The 20,646-nt window shown below is 37.8% G+C and overlaps 1 protein-coding gene across 3 annotated transcripts in view; it reads left to right on the top strand.

Annotated features, from left to right (window-relative positions):
- Positions 1–20,646, top strand: part of SUGCT (succinyl-CoA:glutarate-CoA transferase) — a 760,453-nt gene that overhangs the window by 97,810 nt on the left and 641,997 nt on the right. For all 3 annotated transcript variants that reach the window (XM_045053214.1, XM_011280299.4, XM_045053213.1), the window contains exon 7: positions 4,053–4,144. In XM_045053214.1, coding sequence (XP_044909149.1) covers positions 4,053–4,144 — 92 coding nt within the window. The remainder of the gene's footprint in view (positions 1–4,052; positions 4,145–20,646) is intronic.

Below are 20,646 nucleotides of genomic sequence, written 5' to 3'. Positions count from 1 at the left end.
ATAGACTCTTAAATACTGAGAACGAACTGAGGGTTGATGGGCAGTGGGGGAGAGGGAAAAGTGGGTGATGGGCATTGAGGAGGGCACCTATTAGGATGAGCACTGGGTGTTGTATGGAAACCAATCTGACAATAAATTATATATACAATAAAATAAAAACCTACAACCTAAAAAAAAAGAAATTACTGTAGTTATGGGAGTTCTTAATACTTTTGTCTTTTAACTTTTATATTACAGTTATATAAGTGACTTACTCACCACCATTACAACATTAGAGTTCTCTGAATTTAGCTATATATTTACCAAAGTGTCATACTTTGATAAATTTAATGTAACCTGTTAGCACTCTTTTGTTTTCATACCTTGCAAGGCTGGTCTAGTGGGGATAAATTCCTCCAGCTTTTGTTCATCTGGGAAATTCTTTATTACTCCTTCAATTCTGAAAGGCAGCTTTATTGAATAGAGTGTCCTTGGCTGGCAATTTTTTTATTTCAGCACTTTGAATATCTCATTTTACTCCCTTCTGGCCTGCATAGTTTTTGTAAAATCTACTGTTAGTCTTATGACAGTTCTCTTATATGCAACAAGTTGCTTTTCTCTTGATGGTTTTAAGGTTCTCCCTTTGGCAGTAAGTTTTGACAATTTAATTATAATGTGTCTGGGTGTGAGTCTCTTTAGATTCATCTTTTTTGGTATTTTTGGGCTACCTGGATCTGGATATCATGTTTTTTCTTTCAGATAAGGGAAGTTTTTAGGCACTATATCTTTAAGTAAACTTTTGCCTCTTCCTCTGCCTCTCTTCTTCTTCTGGGACCTCTATAATATGTATATTGGTCTTTTTGATGATGTCCCATAAGCCCATAAGCTATTTTCACTCATTTTCCTTTTTGTTCCTCTGATTGGATGTATTCCACTGCCTGTCTTCTAATTCTCTGATCTTTTCTTCCAGCTGATCTAGTCTGTGGTTGAATGCGTCTACCAAATTTTTCACTTTAGTTATTGTATTCTTCAGCTCTATGATTTCTGTGGTACTTTTAAATGTTTTCTCTCTCTTTGTCCAAATTTTCACTTTGGTCATGCATTACTTTCCTGTGAAGTTCTCACTCTGACCATGCATTGCTCTTCTGATCTTGCCTTTATGATTGTTATTTCAAACTCTCTGTCAGAAAAATAATTTCCATCTCCTTCAGGTCAGTTTCTGGAGATTTACCATGTTCTTTTGTTTGGAACATATTCCTGTTTCTTCGTTTTCCTTGATTCTCTGTGTTGGTTTCTATATATTAGCTAAAACAGCCACCTCTCTCAGTCTTGAGACCAGTTTTGTATAGGAGACAAACCTCATTAATCACCCTGGCCTGAGCTCCAAGTGTCCTCTCAAATCTTTATGATTGCCCAAGCCATTGTGTTTGTTCTTCATGTCTTTTGCTGGTTGAGTGGGTGCCAAGATCCATCAGTGTCCCCAAAGGGATGATAGCAGTTAACACGTACATGTAGGTTTATTAGAAGCTGGTCCTCAGACAACACCTGAGAAAGTATGCATTCAAACTCCTTCTGTGGAGAAACTGGGAGATAGGTGTTTTTGTGCTCTCTTTCTGTGCTGAGCCTGATGTATAGCCATGGAGTTTGCCTGTTTATTTATTTATTTATTTATTTATTTATTTATTAAAAAAAATTTTTTTTAACGTTTATTTATTTTTGAGACAGAGACAGAGCATGAACGGGGGAGGGGCAGAGAGATAGGGAGACACAGAATCGGAAGCAGGCTCCAGGCTCTGAGCCATCAGCGCAGAGCCCGACGTGGGGCTCAAACTCACGGACTGTGAGATCGTGACCTGAGCTGAAGTCGGATGCGCAACCGACTGAGCCACTCAGGCGCCCCAAAGTTTGCCTGTTTAAAAACTGCTTCTTTATAGCAGGTATAGCACTGTGGGACTTGTGAATGTAAACCCACATTGGCTGTCAGAGTCAGGTGATCTGGGGGCCCATCCCTTGGGCAATAGTTACAAAAGCCTGGGTGCCAGACATGCGTAGAAGCTCTTTCCAGAGAGATGCTGGTGACCTGGTGTTATTATTGGAGTATGAACCATTAGCTCTTTTGAATTCCAGGTAGAATTGCAGTCAGCACCTAGATATATGTTGATTACAGTCCAAATCCTCAGGTGGTAGCTTATAAATTATGCAGTGAGACCATTTGTAGGGAAAAGCTGGGAGATGGACGTTTTTGCCTGCTCCCTCTGTGCTGATCCCTGGGAAGATAGCTTGTGGTTAGTGTTTATGCACCTGTCATTGACTCATTTTTGTTTGCTTTAGTTCTGCTTTAGTCCTGCTGGATCTCAGAGCGAGGTGCTTTGGGGGCCTTTCCCTCAGGTGGGAGCCTTAAAAGTTGGGACATCTGATATGTGGCCCAAACCTTTTACTCCTGAAGGAGAAGTTGGAGCTGGGAGTTTCCTCTTGATTGGATGGTGCTGTGCCAGGAGTGGGGTTTATGGCAGGAGTGTGACTCAGCCTTTCCTGCCCATTTGGATGTGGGTATTTTCTCCATTACACCATGTAGGAGTCAAACAACTAATTCTGGATTTCTCTCAGAGGGAATTAGTCCACGTGGAGCTGTGCATTTGGTGTGTCTGTGGGAGGAGGAAAATTCAGGCACCTCCTAGATTGCAATTTTGGTCAAAAACAAAACAAAACAAAAAGTTCTTTGGTTTCTTTATTAATTTAGTTGCTATAGATTATTTCTTTTAATGTATTTTATGTAACAAGTATTCACTTATTCAATACACATTATTGAATACTATTCTGGATGCTGTGAACCCAGCAGTGAATCAGATGGAAAAAAATTCTGGAGCACACATTTTGGTAGGGAGGAGACAGACTAAATCAGTAAACATATAGCTATGTTATATATCTTGGGATGAGTGCTATGAAGACAAATATAGTTAGATAAGGCGGATTAAGAGTGAGAAGGGAGAGTGCTCTTTCATAAAAGTTCTTTGGGGAAGGCCTCTCTGGTAAGGAGACATTTGAGTGCAGATTTGGAGGATGTGAGGGAGTGATGTATATGGATATATGGAATGAAATGGAGGGAGAATGTCCCAGGTAACTGGAGAGGCAAGCAAAGGCCCTGAGGCACCCCTTTCTGGGTTTCTAAAGTAAGGTATACAGGAAATTTCAGCTAATAGCTTACGGATCTGGAAGGCTTTTCATGTGTTCACTCTTTGGTTGATAACATGGTATTTGGAGACAGGTTCATGTAGCACCTGAAATACTCTTTATTACTGAACAATAAGTGCCAGGACTTAGGAACCTAGGAGAGCAGGAGAAACTATTTCTTGTGTTCTCTTGATTTTTGCTGGAGGAAAAAAAATAATACCTTCACCTTCTGTTTGTAATCTTAGAACACACTGTTAGGTCATGCAATCATATTATTTATGTTCAAAGTTTTTAATCATCATTTGTGTATATATTTTTGCATACCTGAGAAAATATGTAAACAGATTCCAGAGGGACATTGGTTTATTGTTTTATTTTACTTTGTATTATTGGCTTGTACAGAACAAGAATAACATATATGATTGGAGTCTGGGAGTGAATTAGGCTTAGGCATAAAGGAGTAAGACGGGTGGAGGAAAGGCAAATTGGAGAATTTTATTTCCCTCTGTAAAGGGAAGAGCTGTTACTTACTCTAATTGATTGTTGCATGGACCTAGTTTTGAACTTATTTTCTGATTTTTCAAGAAAAGCCAGAGATTTGCATTTTATGTGTTATCTCCTGCTTTTTAAACAGCTGGAAACTCAATAAAAACATTCCAGGACACTCTTCAGGCCAGACAGAACATTCATGCAGGTGGGATTCAGACCTCGAGTTTCCAGTTTGCACCCTTTTGGGGTATAAGATCATAAATAATTTTTGTTGCTTCCTTTCAAGGGATACTATTATATGCCTTGTAATAGTAATAAATTGCTGCAAGATTTCTGGATACAAAGAGTTTTTAACACATTATTGTACCATTGCTCCCCCGGCTTGTTACTGACTATGTCTATTCTTGTCTTAGGGTACGGTCAGACAGGTCCACTGTCTCAGCGAGCTGGTTATGATGCTGTTGCCTCTGCTGTTTCTGGTCTGATGCACATCACAGGGCCTGAGGTAGGTATCATTCTTTAGCTTTAGAATATTCATAAACTTACTCCCTGTTTCTTCCAAAGGGATTTTCCTCTTCATTAACCTATAAGCCTAAATTTGAGTTAATTTTATAACAATCTTTTTAAAAAGCAAGAAGCAACAGATCAAGCGATGAACACATTTTCTGCATGTATTATATTGTTCAAGCTTGGTATAGGCACTCGGATGTAACTTAGGAATAGTCCTTCTGTCAAGTAGAATGGCTGACTAGACTGTACCTTCATTTGGCATATGTACAGAGCGGAAGGTCTCTTTTTCCTTCTGGAGTATTAATAAGTGGTTATGTATTTAAAAATTTGTTGCTTAAAGCGTCAGGTGGAGTTGTGTCTGATTTGTTATATACATTAGGTTCTGACAGTGGGAGAATTATTTGATTTTATAACAAACCCTCTTTATTAATAATAGGTTGGGAATTTCCTAAAAAATGTAGAGATGACTAAAATGTGTTTGGTTGACTTGAAGACTCTTAGAAAATGGACTCTGTGAGAAAACGGTAAGAATGGCATGGAAGTTAAAAAAAAGTGTGAAAGTCTAATAAATAAAAATAATTAAAGACATCCATTTCCAAAACAGATTGGATTGGTAGGTCTAAAACCTTTTCCCAGTTAGGTGTTCCTTCCCTGAATCACTTTAGTCAGTGAATTCTTTAGGAAATATTCCTGCAGTTTTGGGTTAAATGGAAGCAGAGTGACCTTGAGTCTTCTCTTTTGCTGCCTTTCCTTGTTTTTATTAATTTTAAAGCAGCTATTGGGATTTCAGTGTCTTGAGATACAAGTATTTGTTGCTTTTATTGCCTGTTTCATTTTCACAAGTCTAAGAAAAGTGTGTATAGCCTTTTCTTAAAATATTTAAGGGCACCAGTTTTCTTTCCATCTGCCCGGAGAATGGAGGATGGATAGATCTCTTTGCTCTATCCCATAGAAGTGCTTATGTGTACAAGACTTTATTATCGTGCGTGGTTTTGTTTCAAGAGTACTGAACTCAACCACGAATATGTGAAAAGATCTTGGACTTTCTTTTTTTTTTAATGTTTATTTATTTATTTTGAGAGAGAGAGAGAGAGAGAGACAGGCAGAGAGTGGGGGCGGGGCAGAGAGAGAGAGAGGGAGGGAGAGAATCCCAAACAGGGTCCATGCTCAGCACAGAGCCCAACACAGGGCCTGATTCTATGAACTTTGAGATCGTGACCTGAGCTGAAACCAAGAGTCAGACGCTTAACTGACTGAGTCATCTAGGCGCCCTGGATCTTGGACTTTTAAATTTGTATATTCACATGTTAAAATGAAATAACTTAAAAACAGTTGTTGTGAAGCATTACTCTGGTTCCTTTAGTGCACTGTGATATATACTCTGACAGGGGTAACCACCCAGCATGTGCTCAACCTTAGTATTTGTCAGTCACTAACAGCTGTTCTGTCTTCTGTTATCCTACTTGGGAGAGTTTTGTTCTAGCTAAGCAGATAGAGACAACATTCATTGAGTGCTTACTAAGTGCCCAGCATTACTTTATGTACTTTACATGTATTAGGTAAACTTAACTTCCATATACTGTATTTCTTTCTTTCACACGGACACATCTTTATATCTTAATTAATCGATCCAGTGAATGGTTATTGCACATGTTCCCTCTCTATGCTGGGATAAAGCAGGCAACGGTGGGGGGCGGGGGGTGGGCACAGTCCTTAAGTGGAGAAAACAAACATTAGCAGAAAGTAAACATTAAATACAAATAAAAAGAACTCTGAAAAAGGGCTCTATATACTATTAACATATACAACAGTGTGCCTTAGACCATTATAATAGTGTACTTCCAAAGTTCTCTGCAAAATGTGTTTTGACAGCAAAGAATAAAAGCAGAAGTGGAGAGAATTAGGCCACATTGGGAGTTCCCTTTAATAGTACTCCCTGTTGTCAGCAATATTTTATACCTCTTGGCAGAGGAAGGAACACTTCCGAAAGCTCTGGCTGATATCTTCAACTAGCCAATGCAGATGCATTATTGCCAGTTATATCATATTTCTCGTGAACTTTTATCTACCTTGTCAGATGACTGAATGGAACCCAGGCTTCTCTATCATGTATCATTTCCTGAGGCTTCACCACATCACCCTACACTGTGCAGCCTAACACTGTTGGGATGGTTGGTCAGGGAAAGCTTCTCTGAGGACCAGATGTATAAGGTGCGACCCAGTTAGGCATCAGCTTGGTGACCAATGCTGGTGTCTAAATGCTGGAGAGTCTGGTACGTTTGAGGAGCCAAAAGAATGCCAGTGTCATTGGATTGTTGTGAGCTGACAAAGAAGGGGTAAAATTAGGTTGGGGAGGTAGGACATGGTAGCTGAACTTAGTCTTTAGGGTCTTATTATATTACTTAACAGTTTGATAAAAAGAGAAGATACATTATTATATATACACACTTTTTAAGTGATGATCCGATATAATTCTTCCTAGAAAATGAAGTGATGTTCCTAATGTATAGACTAGCATCATGATAATAAAACCTCAAAATGCATGTTTTTTTTAATGTTTAATTATTTTTGAGAGAGAGAGAGAGAGAGAGAGAGAGAGAGAGAGAGTGAACTGGGAAAGGGGCAGAGATAGGGAGATACAGAATCTGAAGCAGGTTCCAGGCTCTGGGCTGTCAGCCCAGAGCCTGATGCAGGGCTCGAACTCACAAGCCTGAGATCATGACCTGAGCCAAAGTTGGACACTCAACTGACTGAGCCACCCAGGCGCCCTGCATGTTTTTTTTTAAATAACAGGATAATATTGCGCTTTTTATCCCAACGGGGTAAAATTTGTGAAAGCAGTTCTATGATGAAATTTAAGCAAACCAGTTACAGTTGACTTCCACTAGATCTCAAATCTGGCCTTTTAGGTTAGGCGTGCTGTGGTGTTGTCAGATAAGATTCATATTTGATTGTGGAGGAAAAGCTAACCAATGCCTGCACTCTCCTGGACCCATGCTTGATGCTTTACATACGCTGTTACAGGTTTTGATCCTCACATCAATCCTTCTAGGTAGGCATTGATAAATTCTGTAACAAAAGCTTAAAGGGTTAGATAACTTGTCCAGAGTGCTGTCATGGTATACGAAGCACAAAAGCCAGACTTTTAACCCAGATTTCCTTTACTCCTTACACCTGACACTATATCCACTCTCCATACTGCCTGAAGAATGAATTTTGATTTTATTGTATTTGCATTTTGCCTACACAGGCTACATGATATGATATGTTACAGTTAGTGAATCAATCATGTGTTGTAGGGAGAAAGCATTTGATTAAGAGTCTGGAGGCCTGACTGTATCTAATTTCTCTTGTGTAATGTTTACTGGCTGCCTAAAATGTGCCCAAGAGAATAATAAGCCTCATATGACCATGGTCTTTGCTTGGTCACTGCTGTATCTCTGCCTAGAACAGTCTGGCACTTGGTAAGCACTTAATGAATACATGTTGAATGAATGAATAAATGAATACCTGGCACTGTGCTGTGTGACCTTGAACATATCACCTAGCTTCTCTGTGTTTCAGTGAAGTGCACCTCGAAGTGATACTCACATATTTTCTCTTCAAGGTATTAGATTAAACAAATAAAATATCTCTTATAAAACATAAAAGCACAAAATTGTGTGTAATGTGAGATAGTATATAAAATAGTCAGCAAGTGCTTGGTATATCTGTAGTTTTCTCATCTCCACTCTTAGAGATACTGATTTGTGGGCTTATCATTAATGCATATTTAATGATGACCCCAAATGTTTCTGATGGAGATGGTTTGAGAAACACTTGGAAACATTATATGAGGTATTATTCTTAAAAACCCCTTTGCACTGAAAGTAGGCAGCAGATATTCTTTGATAGCCTCTGACAGAAGCCAATGACTTACTAAGGTCTATATATTATGATTAAATTATAATCTTGTACTTCAAACAAAATCATATTATCTTTTTCATGTTCATGGCTGTATGCTAACTAGTCATTACTCAAAACAGGTATCTATCTATCCGTCTATCTTTTTTTTTTTTTTCATGCATAGGGAATATGGAGAAGGGTTGGGAACAAAACCAATAAGTATGAGATTTTGAAAAGTAGATGACTGATAAATATGTAACATGTATTCTGAGTAATAATTCACCTATAATTTATAGTACACGTAAACATCAAGATGGATTATTTTGATCGGTCAATGAACAATGATGTATTTACCATATGTGTATAGTATTGTATTAGATATAAGTTTAGTATCTTACTCTATAAGTAACAATTTGATTGACTAGATTCAACATATACTTACAGAAAAATTGGAAAAGAATAGAAAAATGCATAACATTAAGTGGAATGCTCTGTAGCAGACAATATAGAGAGCTGTAAGATAGAGGATCTCTAACTTTTTCTTCCGGAGAAGCAACTTTTGAAAGCCTTTGAGTTTTATGATCCTAGAGGACTGGGTTGGGAAATGTGTATGTGTGTGGGTGTGTGTGTCTGTATGTGGGATGTTGATCGTGCATTAAGTGCTTTGCAAGCAGCTGAGAATGGCAGATATGTGAGGACAAGTTGGTATGGGAGCAGTTGTCAGCTGTTTCTGTGAGATCTTCCAGGGTGGGGACAGCCTCTTATTCAACCTGATGTCTTAGCGCCCAGAACAATAGGTACTCTAAAAATGTTTTCTTTTTTTAAATGTAACTAATAAATTCTTCAAAAGCCAATTTATGGCTCACTTGGAATCTGTTGTAGAGAATTTACTCTAACTTGAAGTAAAATATAAGTGTGGCTCAGAGCAGGACTTGAAGAAAGTGGCAAGATTTGAGTTGAAGGCCACCTGGAAAAGTGGATAGCATTCAGATGGATGGAGACATTTGTAGTGGAGATCAGAGTGGATAAAGACAGAGAAGCAGGATGGAATCAGGCTTATGTAGGGCAAATATATGGGCTAGGTATGGAAGAGCTGAGTTAAGGTTTCAGAAGAGTGGGAGAAAAGTGGTGAAGGTGCCACTTTGCAAAGTCTAAGTTCAAGCGAAGAAGTTGGGATGTTGTTTGCTCATGGTGGAGTTATGGAGGTGTTTGAAGAGATATGATGTGATGAAAGCTGTACTTCAGATTAGTTTGTCTCAAGTGTGCAGGATTGATAAAATGAGGTTCACAAGCAATGCTTCTTAGATATTTATCTTTCCTTTTAAAACCAAAGGAAGCACTTAGGGCACCTGGGTGGCTCAGTTGGTTAAGCGGCCAACTTTGGCTCAGGTCATGATCTCATGGTTCGTGGGTTCAAGCCCTGCATCAGGCTCTGTGCTGACAGCTCGGAGCCTGGATCCTGCTTCAGATTCTGTGTCTCCCTCTTTCTCTGCCCTTCCCCTGCTCATGTTATGTCTCTGTCTCAAAAGGAAACATTAAAAAAAAATTAAGTGAAAGCCAAGGAAGCACAAATAATGGCATAAAGAGAAAATGCTCTTACGGTGCTGTCCAAAGGCACTGTATTACATTTAGTTTGTATTTTATTTTGAAGATGTAATACATTCATATACTAAATCTACAAGACATGTGAATATGTTGACCATATAATTTAACTATAACCAGGACTCTTTTAAGAGTGGAAGAGGGTTTTTACATAATAACATTGGGGTGTAAACCAGGCTTGTCTTTGCCACCCTAAATTTAAGAGTCTACAGTGTGAATCTCCTTTCCTCAATGTAAATCCGACTGTCTTGTCCTCCTCAGAAACAATCAGTGCTACCACTTTTCCTTGCATCCTTTCAGAGAAACTCTGTTCAAAAATAAGTAAAATAGAGGCACCTGGGTGCTTCAGTCAGTTGAACATCTGACTTCGGCTCACGTCTCCCAGTTCGTGGGTTTGAGCCCCGCATTGGGCTCTGTGCTGACAGCTCAGAGCCTGCAGCCTGCTTCAGATTCTGTGTCTCCATCTCTCTCTGCCCCTTCCCCACTCATGCTATCTCTCTCTCTCTCTCTCTCTCAAAAATAAATAAACATTAACAAATTTTAATAAAAAAATAAGCAAAATAGTCTTCCCTTAGCTTTGAAGAAACACAGTTGGTACCATACTTTCTCGATGTTTTAAAATCCCATAAAAGCTGGGGTATAATTTATACTAGTGAAAAATCTTAAGGGTATGGTTTATTTTTTTTAATGTTTATTTTTGAGAGAGAGAGAGAGAGAGAGAGAGAGAGAGAGAGAGGGAGAGCGCCAGCAGGGGAGGGGCACAGAGTAAGGGGGACAGAAGATCCAAAGCAGACTCCATGCTGACAGCAGAGAGCCTGATGTGGAACTCCAACTCACGAACTGTGAGATCATGACCTAAGCCAAAGTCGCATGCTTAACCGAATGAGCCACCCAGGCACCCCTTGAGGGTATGGCTTAATGATTTACAAATATATTGTAATATTACAATAATACAATATTGTAATACCACCTTCTCCTAACCACTGTTTTCACTTCTATGGACTATTTTATTTCTTAAACATCTATCAATAGAATCATATTGTAAAGGAGTACCTTAATGTCTGGCTTCTTTTGCTCAACATAATGTTTTGAGGTTCATTCAATTGTGTTCATTACTGGTATGTTTTTACTGCTATATAGTATTTCACTGGTTGAATATATCACAATTTATCTACTGTTTTATTAATGAACATCTGAGCTGTTTCCAGGTTTTGCCTGTTATGAATAAAACTCCCATGAACATTCTTTTGAATGTCTTTTTTTGGACATTCACACTCCTTTATCTTGGATATATACCTAGGAGTGGGACTGATGGATCATAGGTTAGAGATACATTTAGCTTTAGTAGACTACCAGTTTTCCAGAATGGTACCAGTTTATACTCTGCCAGCAATGAGTGGAAGTTTTAATTATCTTCACCAACTCTTGCCATTGCTAGTCTCTTTAGCTATAGTCATGTTGGTGGGTATGCTGTAGTACCTCATTGTGGTGTGAATTTGCATTTCCCTGGTGAGTAATGATATACAATTTTTTCATATTGCTAGTGGTCATTTGGATATCTTTTGAACTATGTGTTAGAATCTTTTCTGTTTTTTTGTTTGTTTGTTTTTTTTTTGGAGCGTTACTTTTTTTTTTCTCATTGATTCATAGGATTTCTTTTTGTATTCTGGATACAAGTGTCTGTCAGATAAACGTATTGCTGATATTTTCTCCCCGTCTATGGGCTTGCCTTTTTAGTATCATAATGATGTTTTTTGATGAGAAGTTTTTAATTTTAAATCAAATTAATGTTTTCCATTTATTTGTTACTGTCCTTTATGTCCTGTTTAAGAAATCTTTACTTGCCCTTAAGTCAGGAAGATTTTCTTCTATGTTTTTTTTCTAGAAGCTTTAGAATTTAAATTTTCACAATTTGGGTTACATAAACTAAATGTATTGTATTGTATTTTATTTCACTTTATATATTTTGGAGCTTATTCTGTATCAGTACACTTCCTTTTATTGTGTCCACATCTACGGATATGCCATAATTTATTTAAGCAGCCTCTTCTTGATGGGCATTTCATTCCTTTTGATTATTTTGCTTTTTCCATAAGACTGCAGGGAATATTTTTTTGTTAAAAAATGTTTATTTATTTATTTTGGGAGAGAGTGTGCTCTAGCAGAGGAGGGACAGAGAGAGAGAGAGAGAGAGAGGGTGAGAGAGAATCCCAAGTAGGCTCTGCACTGACAGATGTGAGTCTTAATCTATGAACCATAAAATCGTGACCCAAGCCAAATTGAGTTGGACGCTTAACTGACTGAGCCACTCAGGTGCCCCTACAGGGAATATTCTTGGATCTGTTATTTTTCACATGTGTAATAATATATATATTAAAAAGTCCCTAGAAGAAAAATGCTGTGTCAAAAGATTTTTTCATTTGTACTTTTGATAGCTATTGATATTCCATGAGATTCAACCAATTGATACTCCTGTCAGTAATGTCTGAGAATAAGGACCTAATTGAAATTTGAAATATTTATGTACAGGCATACCTCAGAGATACTGCGAGTTTGGTTCCAGAGCACCACAATAAGGCCAATATTGCAATAAAGCAAGTCAAATGAACTTTTTGGCTTCCCAGTGAATATAAGATGTATGTTTACACAGTAGTCTATTAAGTGTGCGATCGCATTATGTCTTAAAAAATGCACTTCCTTAACTTAAAAACCCTTTATTGCCAAAAATTGCTAACGATCAGTTGAACTTTCAGTGAGTTATAATTTTATGGCAGGTGGAGGGTTTTGCCTTGATGCTGGTAGCTGCTGACCAATTAGGGTGGTGGTTGCAGAAGGTTGGGATAGATGTGACAATTTTTTTTCTTTAAGTTTTTATTTAAATTCCCATTAGCTAACATACAGTGTAATATCAGTTTCAGGTATACAGGCTCGTGATTCAACCCTTCCATATAGCACCTGCTGCTCATCACAAGCACCATCCTTAATCCGCATCACCTATTTAATCTGTCTCCCACCCACGTCTCTTCTGGTAACCATCAGTTTGTTCTCTATACTTAAGAGTCTGTTTCTTGGATTGCCTCTCTCTCTTTTATTGTTTCCCTTTGCTCATTTGTTTTGTTTCTTAAATTCCACATATGAGTGAAATCATATGGTATTTGTCTTTCTCTGACTGCCTTCTTTCAACTTAGCATAATACTTTCTAGCTTCATCCATGCCAATGCAAATGGCAAGATTTCATTCCCTTTTATGGCTGAGTAATATTCTATTGTATATATACACCACATCTTTACTCATCTCTCTGTCGATGGGCACTTGGGCTGTTACCATGGTTTGGCTATGGTAGATAATGCTGCTATAAACATCGGAGTGCATGTATCCTTTTGAATTAGTAATTTTGTATTCTTTGGGTAAATACCTAGTAGTGCAATTGCTGGATCATAGGGTGGTTCTATTTTTAAATTCTTGAGGAACCTCCATACTGTTTTCCAGAGTGGTTGCACCTCTTTGCAACCCCACCAATGATGCAAGAGAATTCCTTTTCCTCCACATCCTCGACAACACTTGTTGTTTCTTACATTTTTTATTTTAACCATTCTGAGAGGTATGAGGTAATGTCCCCTAGTAGTTTTGATTTGCCTTTCCCTGATGAGCAGTGATGTTGAGCATTTTTTTTGTATGTCTGTTGCCATATGGATGTCTTCTTTGGAAATTGTCCATTTCTTTTTTTCTTTAATGTTTATTTATTTTTGATAGAGAGAGAGAGTGTGTGTGTGTGTGTGTGTGTGTGTGTGAATCAGGGAAAGGGACAGAGAGAGAGGGAGACACAGAATCCAAAGCAGGCTTTAGGCTCTGAGCTGTCAGCACAGAACCCGACACAGGGCTCAAACCCACAAACTGTGAGATCATGACCTGAGCTGAAGTAGGACACCCAACTGACTGAGCCACCCAGGCGCCCCTGAAAAATGTCCATTTCTTAACTGGGTTATTTGTTTTTTGGGTGTTGAGTTTGCTGAAGTTGCTACAGGCCATGTCAATGGAGGTTACTGTAGCCAGTGCTCTCTTTCAGGATTTTTTTGATTTCAGGCCGCACATTTAGGGCTTTAATACATTTTCAGTTTTTCTGTGTGTGTGTGTGTGTGTGTGTGGTATAAAAAGTGGTCCAGTTTCATTCTTTTGCATGTTGCTGTCCAGTTTTCCCATCACCATTTTTTGAAGAGACTGTCTTTTTTCCATTAGATTTTCTTTCCTGCTTTGTCGAAGATTAATTGACCGTATAATTGTGGTGGGTTCATCTCTGGGTTTTCTGTTCTGTTACATTGATCTATGTGTCTGTTTTGTGCAGTACCATACTGTTTTGATCACTACAGCTTTGTAATATAACTTGAAGTCTGCAATTGTGATGCTTCCAGCTTTGTTTTTCTTTTTCAAGGTTGCTTTGCCTATTTGGGGACTTGTGTGGTTCCATTCAGATTTTAGGATTGTTTGTTCTAGTTCTGTGAAAAATGCTGTTGGTATTTTGATAGGGGTTGAATTAAATGTGTATATTGCTTTGGGTAAGTATAGACATTTTGACAATGTTTGTTATTCTGATCCATGAGCATGGAATGTTTTTCCATTTTTTTTTGTGTTGTCTTCAATTTTTTTCATCAGTGTTTTATAGATTTCAGAGTACAGGTCTTTCACCTCTTTGGTTTGGTTTATTCATAGGTATTTTATTGTTTTTTGTGCAGTTGTAAATGGGATTGATTCCTTAATTTCTCTTTGTGCCACTTCATTATTGGTGCATAGAAATGGAACAGGTATCTGTACATTGATTTTGTATCCTGCAACTTTACTGAATTCATTTATCAGTTATAGCAGTTTTGCTGGTGGAGTCTTTTGGGTTTTCTATGTATAGTATCGTGTCATCCTGCAAATAGTGGAAGTTGTAGTTTGTCCTTGCTGATCTGGATGCCTTTTATTTTTTTGTGTTGTCCAGTTGTTGTGGCTAGGACTTCCAGTACTATATTGAATAACAGGCAGTAACCTCTGTTGACATCGGCTGTAGCGTCTTCAATCTAGATATGTCTCATGAGGCAAGGGAAGCAAAATAAAAAATAAACTATTGGAACTAAATAAAAAAAAAAGCTTCTGCACAGTGAGGGAAATAATCAACAAAACTAAAAGGCAAACTAGGGAATGAGAGAAGATTTTTGTAAATGACATATCTGATGAAGGGTTAGCATCTCAAATCTACAAAGAACTTATTAAACTGAATCACCAAAAAAACAAATAACCCAATTGAGAAATGGGCAGAAAACATGAATAAACATTTTTCCGAAGAAGACATCCAGATGGCCAACAGACATACAAAAAAATGCTCAACATCACTGCTCATCAGGGAAAGGCAAATCAAAACTACTATGGGACATTACCTCATACCTCTCAGAATGGTTAAAATAAAAAATGTAAGAAACAACAAGTGTTGTCGAGGATGTGGAGGAAAAGGAATTCTCTTGCATCATTGGTGGGGTTGCAAAGAGGTGCAACCACTCTGGAAAACAGTATGGAGGTTCCTCAAGAATTTAAAAATAGAACCACCCTATGATCCAGCAATTGCACTACTAGGTATTTACCCAAAGAATACAAAATTACTAATTCAAAAGGATACATGCACTCCGATGTTTATAGCAGCATTATCTACCATAGCCAAACTATGGAAACAGCCCAAGTGTCCTTCGATGGATGAATGGGTAAAGAAGATGTGGTCTATATATACAGTGGAGTATTACCCATAAAAGGGAATGAAATCTTGCCATTTGCAACAACATGGATGAAGCTAGAGGGTATTATGCTAACTGAAAGAAGGTAGTCAGAGAAAGACAAATACCATATGATTTCACTCACATGTGATATTTAAGAAACAAAATGACTGAGCAAAGGGGAAAAGACAAAGAGGGAAGGAGGCAATCCAAGAAACAGACTCTTAACTATAGAGAATAAACTGATGGTCACCAGAAAGGAGATGGGTAGGTGGGACGGATTAAATAGGTGATGGGGATCAAGGAGTGCCCTTGTTGTGATGAGCACTGGGTGTTGTATGGAAATGTTGAATCACTCTATTACACACCTGAAACTAATATAACACTGTATGTTAACTAACTAGAATTGAAAAGTTATAAAAAGAAGTTAAGCAATGCAGAAAACAATGGATTAGAAAACAAATTATCCTAGATTTCACCACTCAGAAGTTACTAGTAGTAATATTTGGTGAGCATCATTCCAGACATCTGTTTATGCTTTACAAGTGGACATATTCAGATGGCATGATAAATGGAAATAATTTCATAAGAACAAGACCATAATGTATCTTAATTATAATATTCTTGTTGATTTAAAGCCAATAAGTATTAAATTTAGTTGAATTTAACAAAGGAACAATAAATTAAGTGAAATAGAAGGCATTGCTTGAATTTAGCTAAATGTTCCTTCTTTACAAAAGTAATTGTTCATAACAGATCCTTTCAAGGTTGAGACAAGAGATTATGAAAACCCATCAAGTAATGTTGGAGTCATTTCATGCTTCGTTAACTAACCTCATGTTCATTTTTAAACATTGTGTGTTGATTTCGTGCTATGAGAAATTATTAGCATTCTTACATTTCTTCCCTCTATCTCCCTTTCATCACTTCCCAATTGTTGCTGATTAGTACTTTGACTTAGTCAAAGTTTAGTTAGTATTTATACTTAAGTACTTTTTATTCACTTACTCTGTCTCTAATACCAGCTCTAGTCAAGTTCTATAGCACTGAAGTTCTGGACTGCAACAATCATTTCTCCAAGTTGGAGTTGCTTGAGGTATAGGAATAGGAGTGGGGTGAGGTAGAAGAGGTTGAGTGGGGGGTGGTAGGAGGCCAAGCCTTGCAGGACTGAGTGTAGTCTTTACTGGAGCTTAGGGTTGCCCTCTTTCTAGACCCCAACAAGTGCCCTGTGCTACACCTGCTTCAGCCAGCCAATGGTGTGTGGAACTCCCAAGAATGGACAAGGCAAATCCTGGTGGCATTTCTTGCCTTGGTTCTGGGCCTTAGACTTTCTTCTTTAAGGGCATTTTTTTTAAATTTAGTTATTTATTTTGCGAGAGTAGGGGGAGCATGGGGGAGGGGCAGAGAGAGAGAGAGAGGGAAAGAGAGAATCCCAAGCAGGCCCTGCTCTGAAGCATGGAGCCAGACACGGGGCTTGATCTCAGGAACCATGAGATCATGACCTGAGCCAAAATCAAGAGTCAGATGCTTAACAGACTGAGCTATCCAGGCGCCCCTCCTTTAAGGGTACTTGTGTAAACTTTTCTGAGAGTTCTTTTTTTTTTTTTTTTTTTTAACCCTTTCATTGTGCTTCTTTCCTATTAGAGGGTTTTGATCTGGATTCTCAGTATTTGGTCAACTAAACCTATCTTTCCTTAGTATTGTCTGGGCAAGGGAGGGGAAGTGAGGAGCTGTACCACATGGGTGCTCCTCAGTTTTTGGTTCTTTTCATGGTCTGTGCCTTTCAGAGTTATCATTCCATCGTTGCAGAGTTATACTTCTTTGGTTCATAATAGGACCAATTTGTATGATGTAGGAAAAACAAACAAAAACCTAAAATCCACACAAAGAAGATGATGGGGAAAGTATAAACGGGGTGGTAGAATTGTGCTTTAATGTATCTGTTCACCAGCCGAAAACAGTAATTTTCCAATTGGACTTGTATTTTCCCAAATAAAACAATGTGTAATAACACTTTGATTTGGTTATTAAAGTTACAATTCTGTAGGTCACATAAGATTCCAAGATAAAAAAGTCCTAAGGATATACCATATGTTGGTAAATATGGTTTTATTATAATAAATATTTTGGGATAGTATCCAGATCATGGAAGATGTTTTGTGAGACACAGAAAATGTTGCTAAGAATTTCCAAATACAATTACTACAGACATTATAAATGATAATTCTGAAAGTACTGAATTTTTAGAGTTAATAACATATCATTCCTCTTATTTCCTGACACCTCTTGGAAATGTAGTGTATACGAAGGATTTGATTTATTAAACCTTTGTAAAGCTAATGAATATTATAACTATGGTAAGGAATTGTAGTTTGGAAACAATGAGGCCATTTTGATCTTTATCAGAGCAGTTGTGTGATCTAGAAGAAAGAGCATGGACTTTGGTGTTACATAGAGTTTGAATCTAGGCTCTGCTATTTATTATCTAAGTAACTTTACACAAGCTACTATGAATTTCCATTTCCTCATCTATAAAATGGCAGTCACATACCTGTTTTTCATAATTGTTGTGCCTGAATAAGCACAACAGTAGTAGTTGTGCCTGAATAAGAGTATGTGCTGAATAAATGGAATACTTGAATTAGTGTCCTAGTAGCAGAGGTCAGTCCTGAAAGGGCAACCTTACTGTTAGTTTGTCCACCCATCCCACATTATTTCCAGTCACTCCCCAACTCCTTACCCTCCTTATTTTTTCTTCATAGCACTTATCGTCATGTGTGGAATTATATTTCGTTCTTTTTTAAAAAGTTTTTTAAATTTATTTTTAGAGAGAGCATATGGGGTAGGGGCAGAGAGAGAGGGAGAGCAAGAATCCCAAGCAGGCATGGAGCCGGATGCAGGGCTGGAACCCACAAACTGTGAGATCATGACCTGAGCCTAAATCAAGAGTCAGATGCGTAACTGATTGAGTCACCCAGGTGCCCTTATTCTTACCCGTTTATTGTTTACTGTCCATTTTCACCTTTAAAATGTAAGTAAGCTCTGTGAGGTCACGAACTTGTTGTTACTGCCAGAATCTATGACAATGCCTGGAACATAACAGGCACTCAAACATTGGTTGACTGAATGCAGATGTACATTTATATGTGTTAAAACAACTAGATCGTAGGTCAGTTCAGTGAAACTGCAAATAAATTTAGAGAAAAGAAATAATTATGTTTTTTTCCCCTTGTGTACAACCTATTTGTTTGTTGATTTATTGACTATTCAATTTAGTTTAGTTTGTATAGAATTGGATTTATGAACCTGATCCTACTGACTGACATTAACACTACTGATATTTCTTTTTGAAGCTTACTTGGTGTTTTAGCTGCTATTCCATAGAGTGTATATTACAATGTAGTTTTGCTTTGTTTTCTTCATATTTGACCCCTAAATGGAAGTGAACACAAAGAAAGAGTCAGCTGTGAAATTAATGAAGGAATTCAAAAATCCTCAAATTCCTCTAAAACAGATCTCTGATAAGATATTTCACAGGGATCCTGGGTGGCTCAGTCGATTAAACATCAGACTCTTGGTTTCAGCTCAGGTCATGGTTTCATGAGTTTGAGCCCCTTGCTTGGGATTGTCTCGCTCTCTCCCTCTCTCTCAGCCCCTCTCCTGCTCATGCTGTCTCTGTTTCTCTCAAGTAAATAAAGTTTAAAAAAATATTAAAAAAAGATTTTATACACATGCATGCATACACAAACACACAATCCCAGTTTTTCAAGAAATGAACTATATTTCTTTGGGGAGAAAAGGCCCCCTTTATTTAAGTTTTTTCTTTTAGAGAAAGCATTCTATTTTATTTTTTTTAATGCCTGATTCTTTTTATTTGTTTACAAAATGTACAATGATCAGCTAGTTCTCTAGGTTCTGAGTCCTTTCAAGCTGCTCTGACAAAATATCACAGACTGGGGTGGAAAGCATTTCATTTTAGAAGGATTATGTCTTATTCTGAAATAGCCAATGCTTGCTAAAAATTTCTTTATACTATAAAAAGCCATACAGTCTTCTATAGTTTAAGATGTCAAATTATTCTCGGTTACTGGTTGTTGTTTTTTTTCTCTGTAACTTAAATACCTTTAAAAATGTACTGTTCTTTTTTTCTAGAAAATTCCTGGGGTGCCTGGGTTGCTCGGTCGGTTGTGTCTGACTTCCGACTTGGGCTCAGATCATGATCTCACAGTTTGTGAGTTCAAGCCCTGCATCGGGCTCTGTGCTGATAGCTTGGAGCCTGGAGCCTGCTTCGGATTCTGTTGTCTCCCTATCTCTCTGACCCTCCTGTGCTCATGCTCTGTCTGTCTCTCAAAAATAAATAAACATTGAAAAAAAATTAAAAAAAAAAGAAAACTCCTTTAAAAAATTTAACACATTTATATTTAATGATTCGTTACTTTTCATAGGATAAAAAGCAAATACTTGCTTTAAACTTTGAAAGAGAATAGTAATAGAGACGTCCTTCAGTTTGAACTCATCCATAAATTGCAATAGAAAAGAACAATAGCAGGAGGCTTAAAGGTGTGATTTTATTTTTTCTTCATTCTATGAAAGAGTTAAAAAAAAAACAGGCTGAATTGTCTGCCTATAATCTGTAGGTTTGCATATTTTCTCTTATTTGCAATCTCGTTTTCCCCTGATGTTTTCTTTTGGTCATCAGTCAGATTTTCTCATCTAAAAAATTATATGTTGGGATTACAGAGACTGAGGAATGAGGATGCATGTGTATTACCCTTTTGGGGGTGAGGAAGTCTCAGCACCTGGTTTGTTTGGGAGTGAGGATTTTTTTTTTTTTAACATTTATTTTTGAGAGAGAGAGAGGGATAGAGAGTGTGAGTGGGGGAGGGGCAGAGAGAGAGAGGGAGACAGAATGTGAAGCAGGCTCCAGGCTCTGAGCATGGAGCCTGATGTGGGGCTCAGACCTACAAACTGCGAGACCATGACCTGAACCCAAGTCGGATGCTTAACCAACTGAGCCACCCAGGTGCCCAGGAGTGAGGATTCCTAATGGTCAGCAGTTCTTATTATAGAGGCTGGTCATTATTATCATGTTTCTAAACTGTCCAGTATATATAACCAGAATTTGAATAAGTTATTTTTATTTAGCATTTTCTTCAACCAAATTACTTGTTTATGTTGACCCCTTTGATATTGTCAATATCATTTTGAGCTGTATCCACTCTTGTTTCACATTGCAGAGGAAGAAGATTATTATAGTTTATCTATATAT

This window comes from Felis catus, chromosome A2 (genome assembly GCF_018350175.1).
Source record: "Felis catus isolate Fca126 chromosome A2, F.catus_Fca126_mat1.0, whole genome shotgun sequence".
NCBI classification, from domain to species: domain Eukaryota; kingdom Metazoa; phylum Chordata; class Mammalia; order Carnivora; family Felidae; genus Felis; species Felis catus.
Note: the sequence above shows the minus strand (reverse complement) of the source record. Positions and strands in the feature narration are given on the sequence as shown.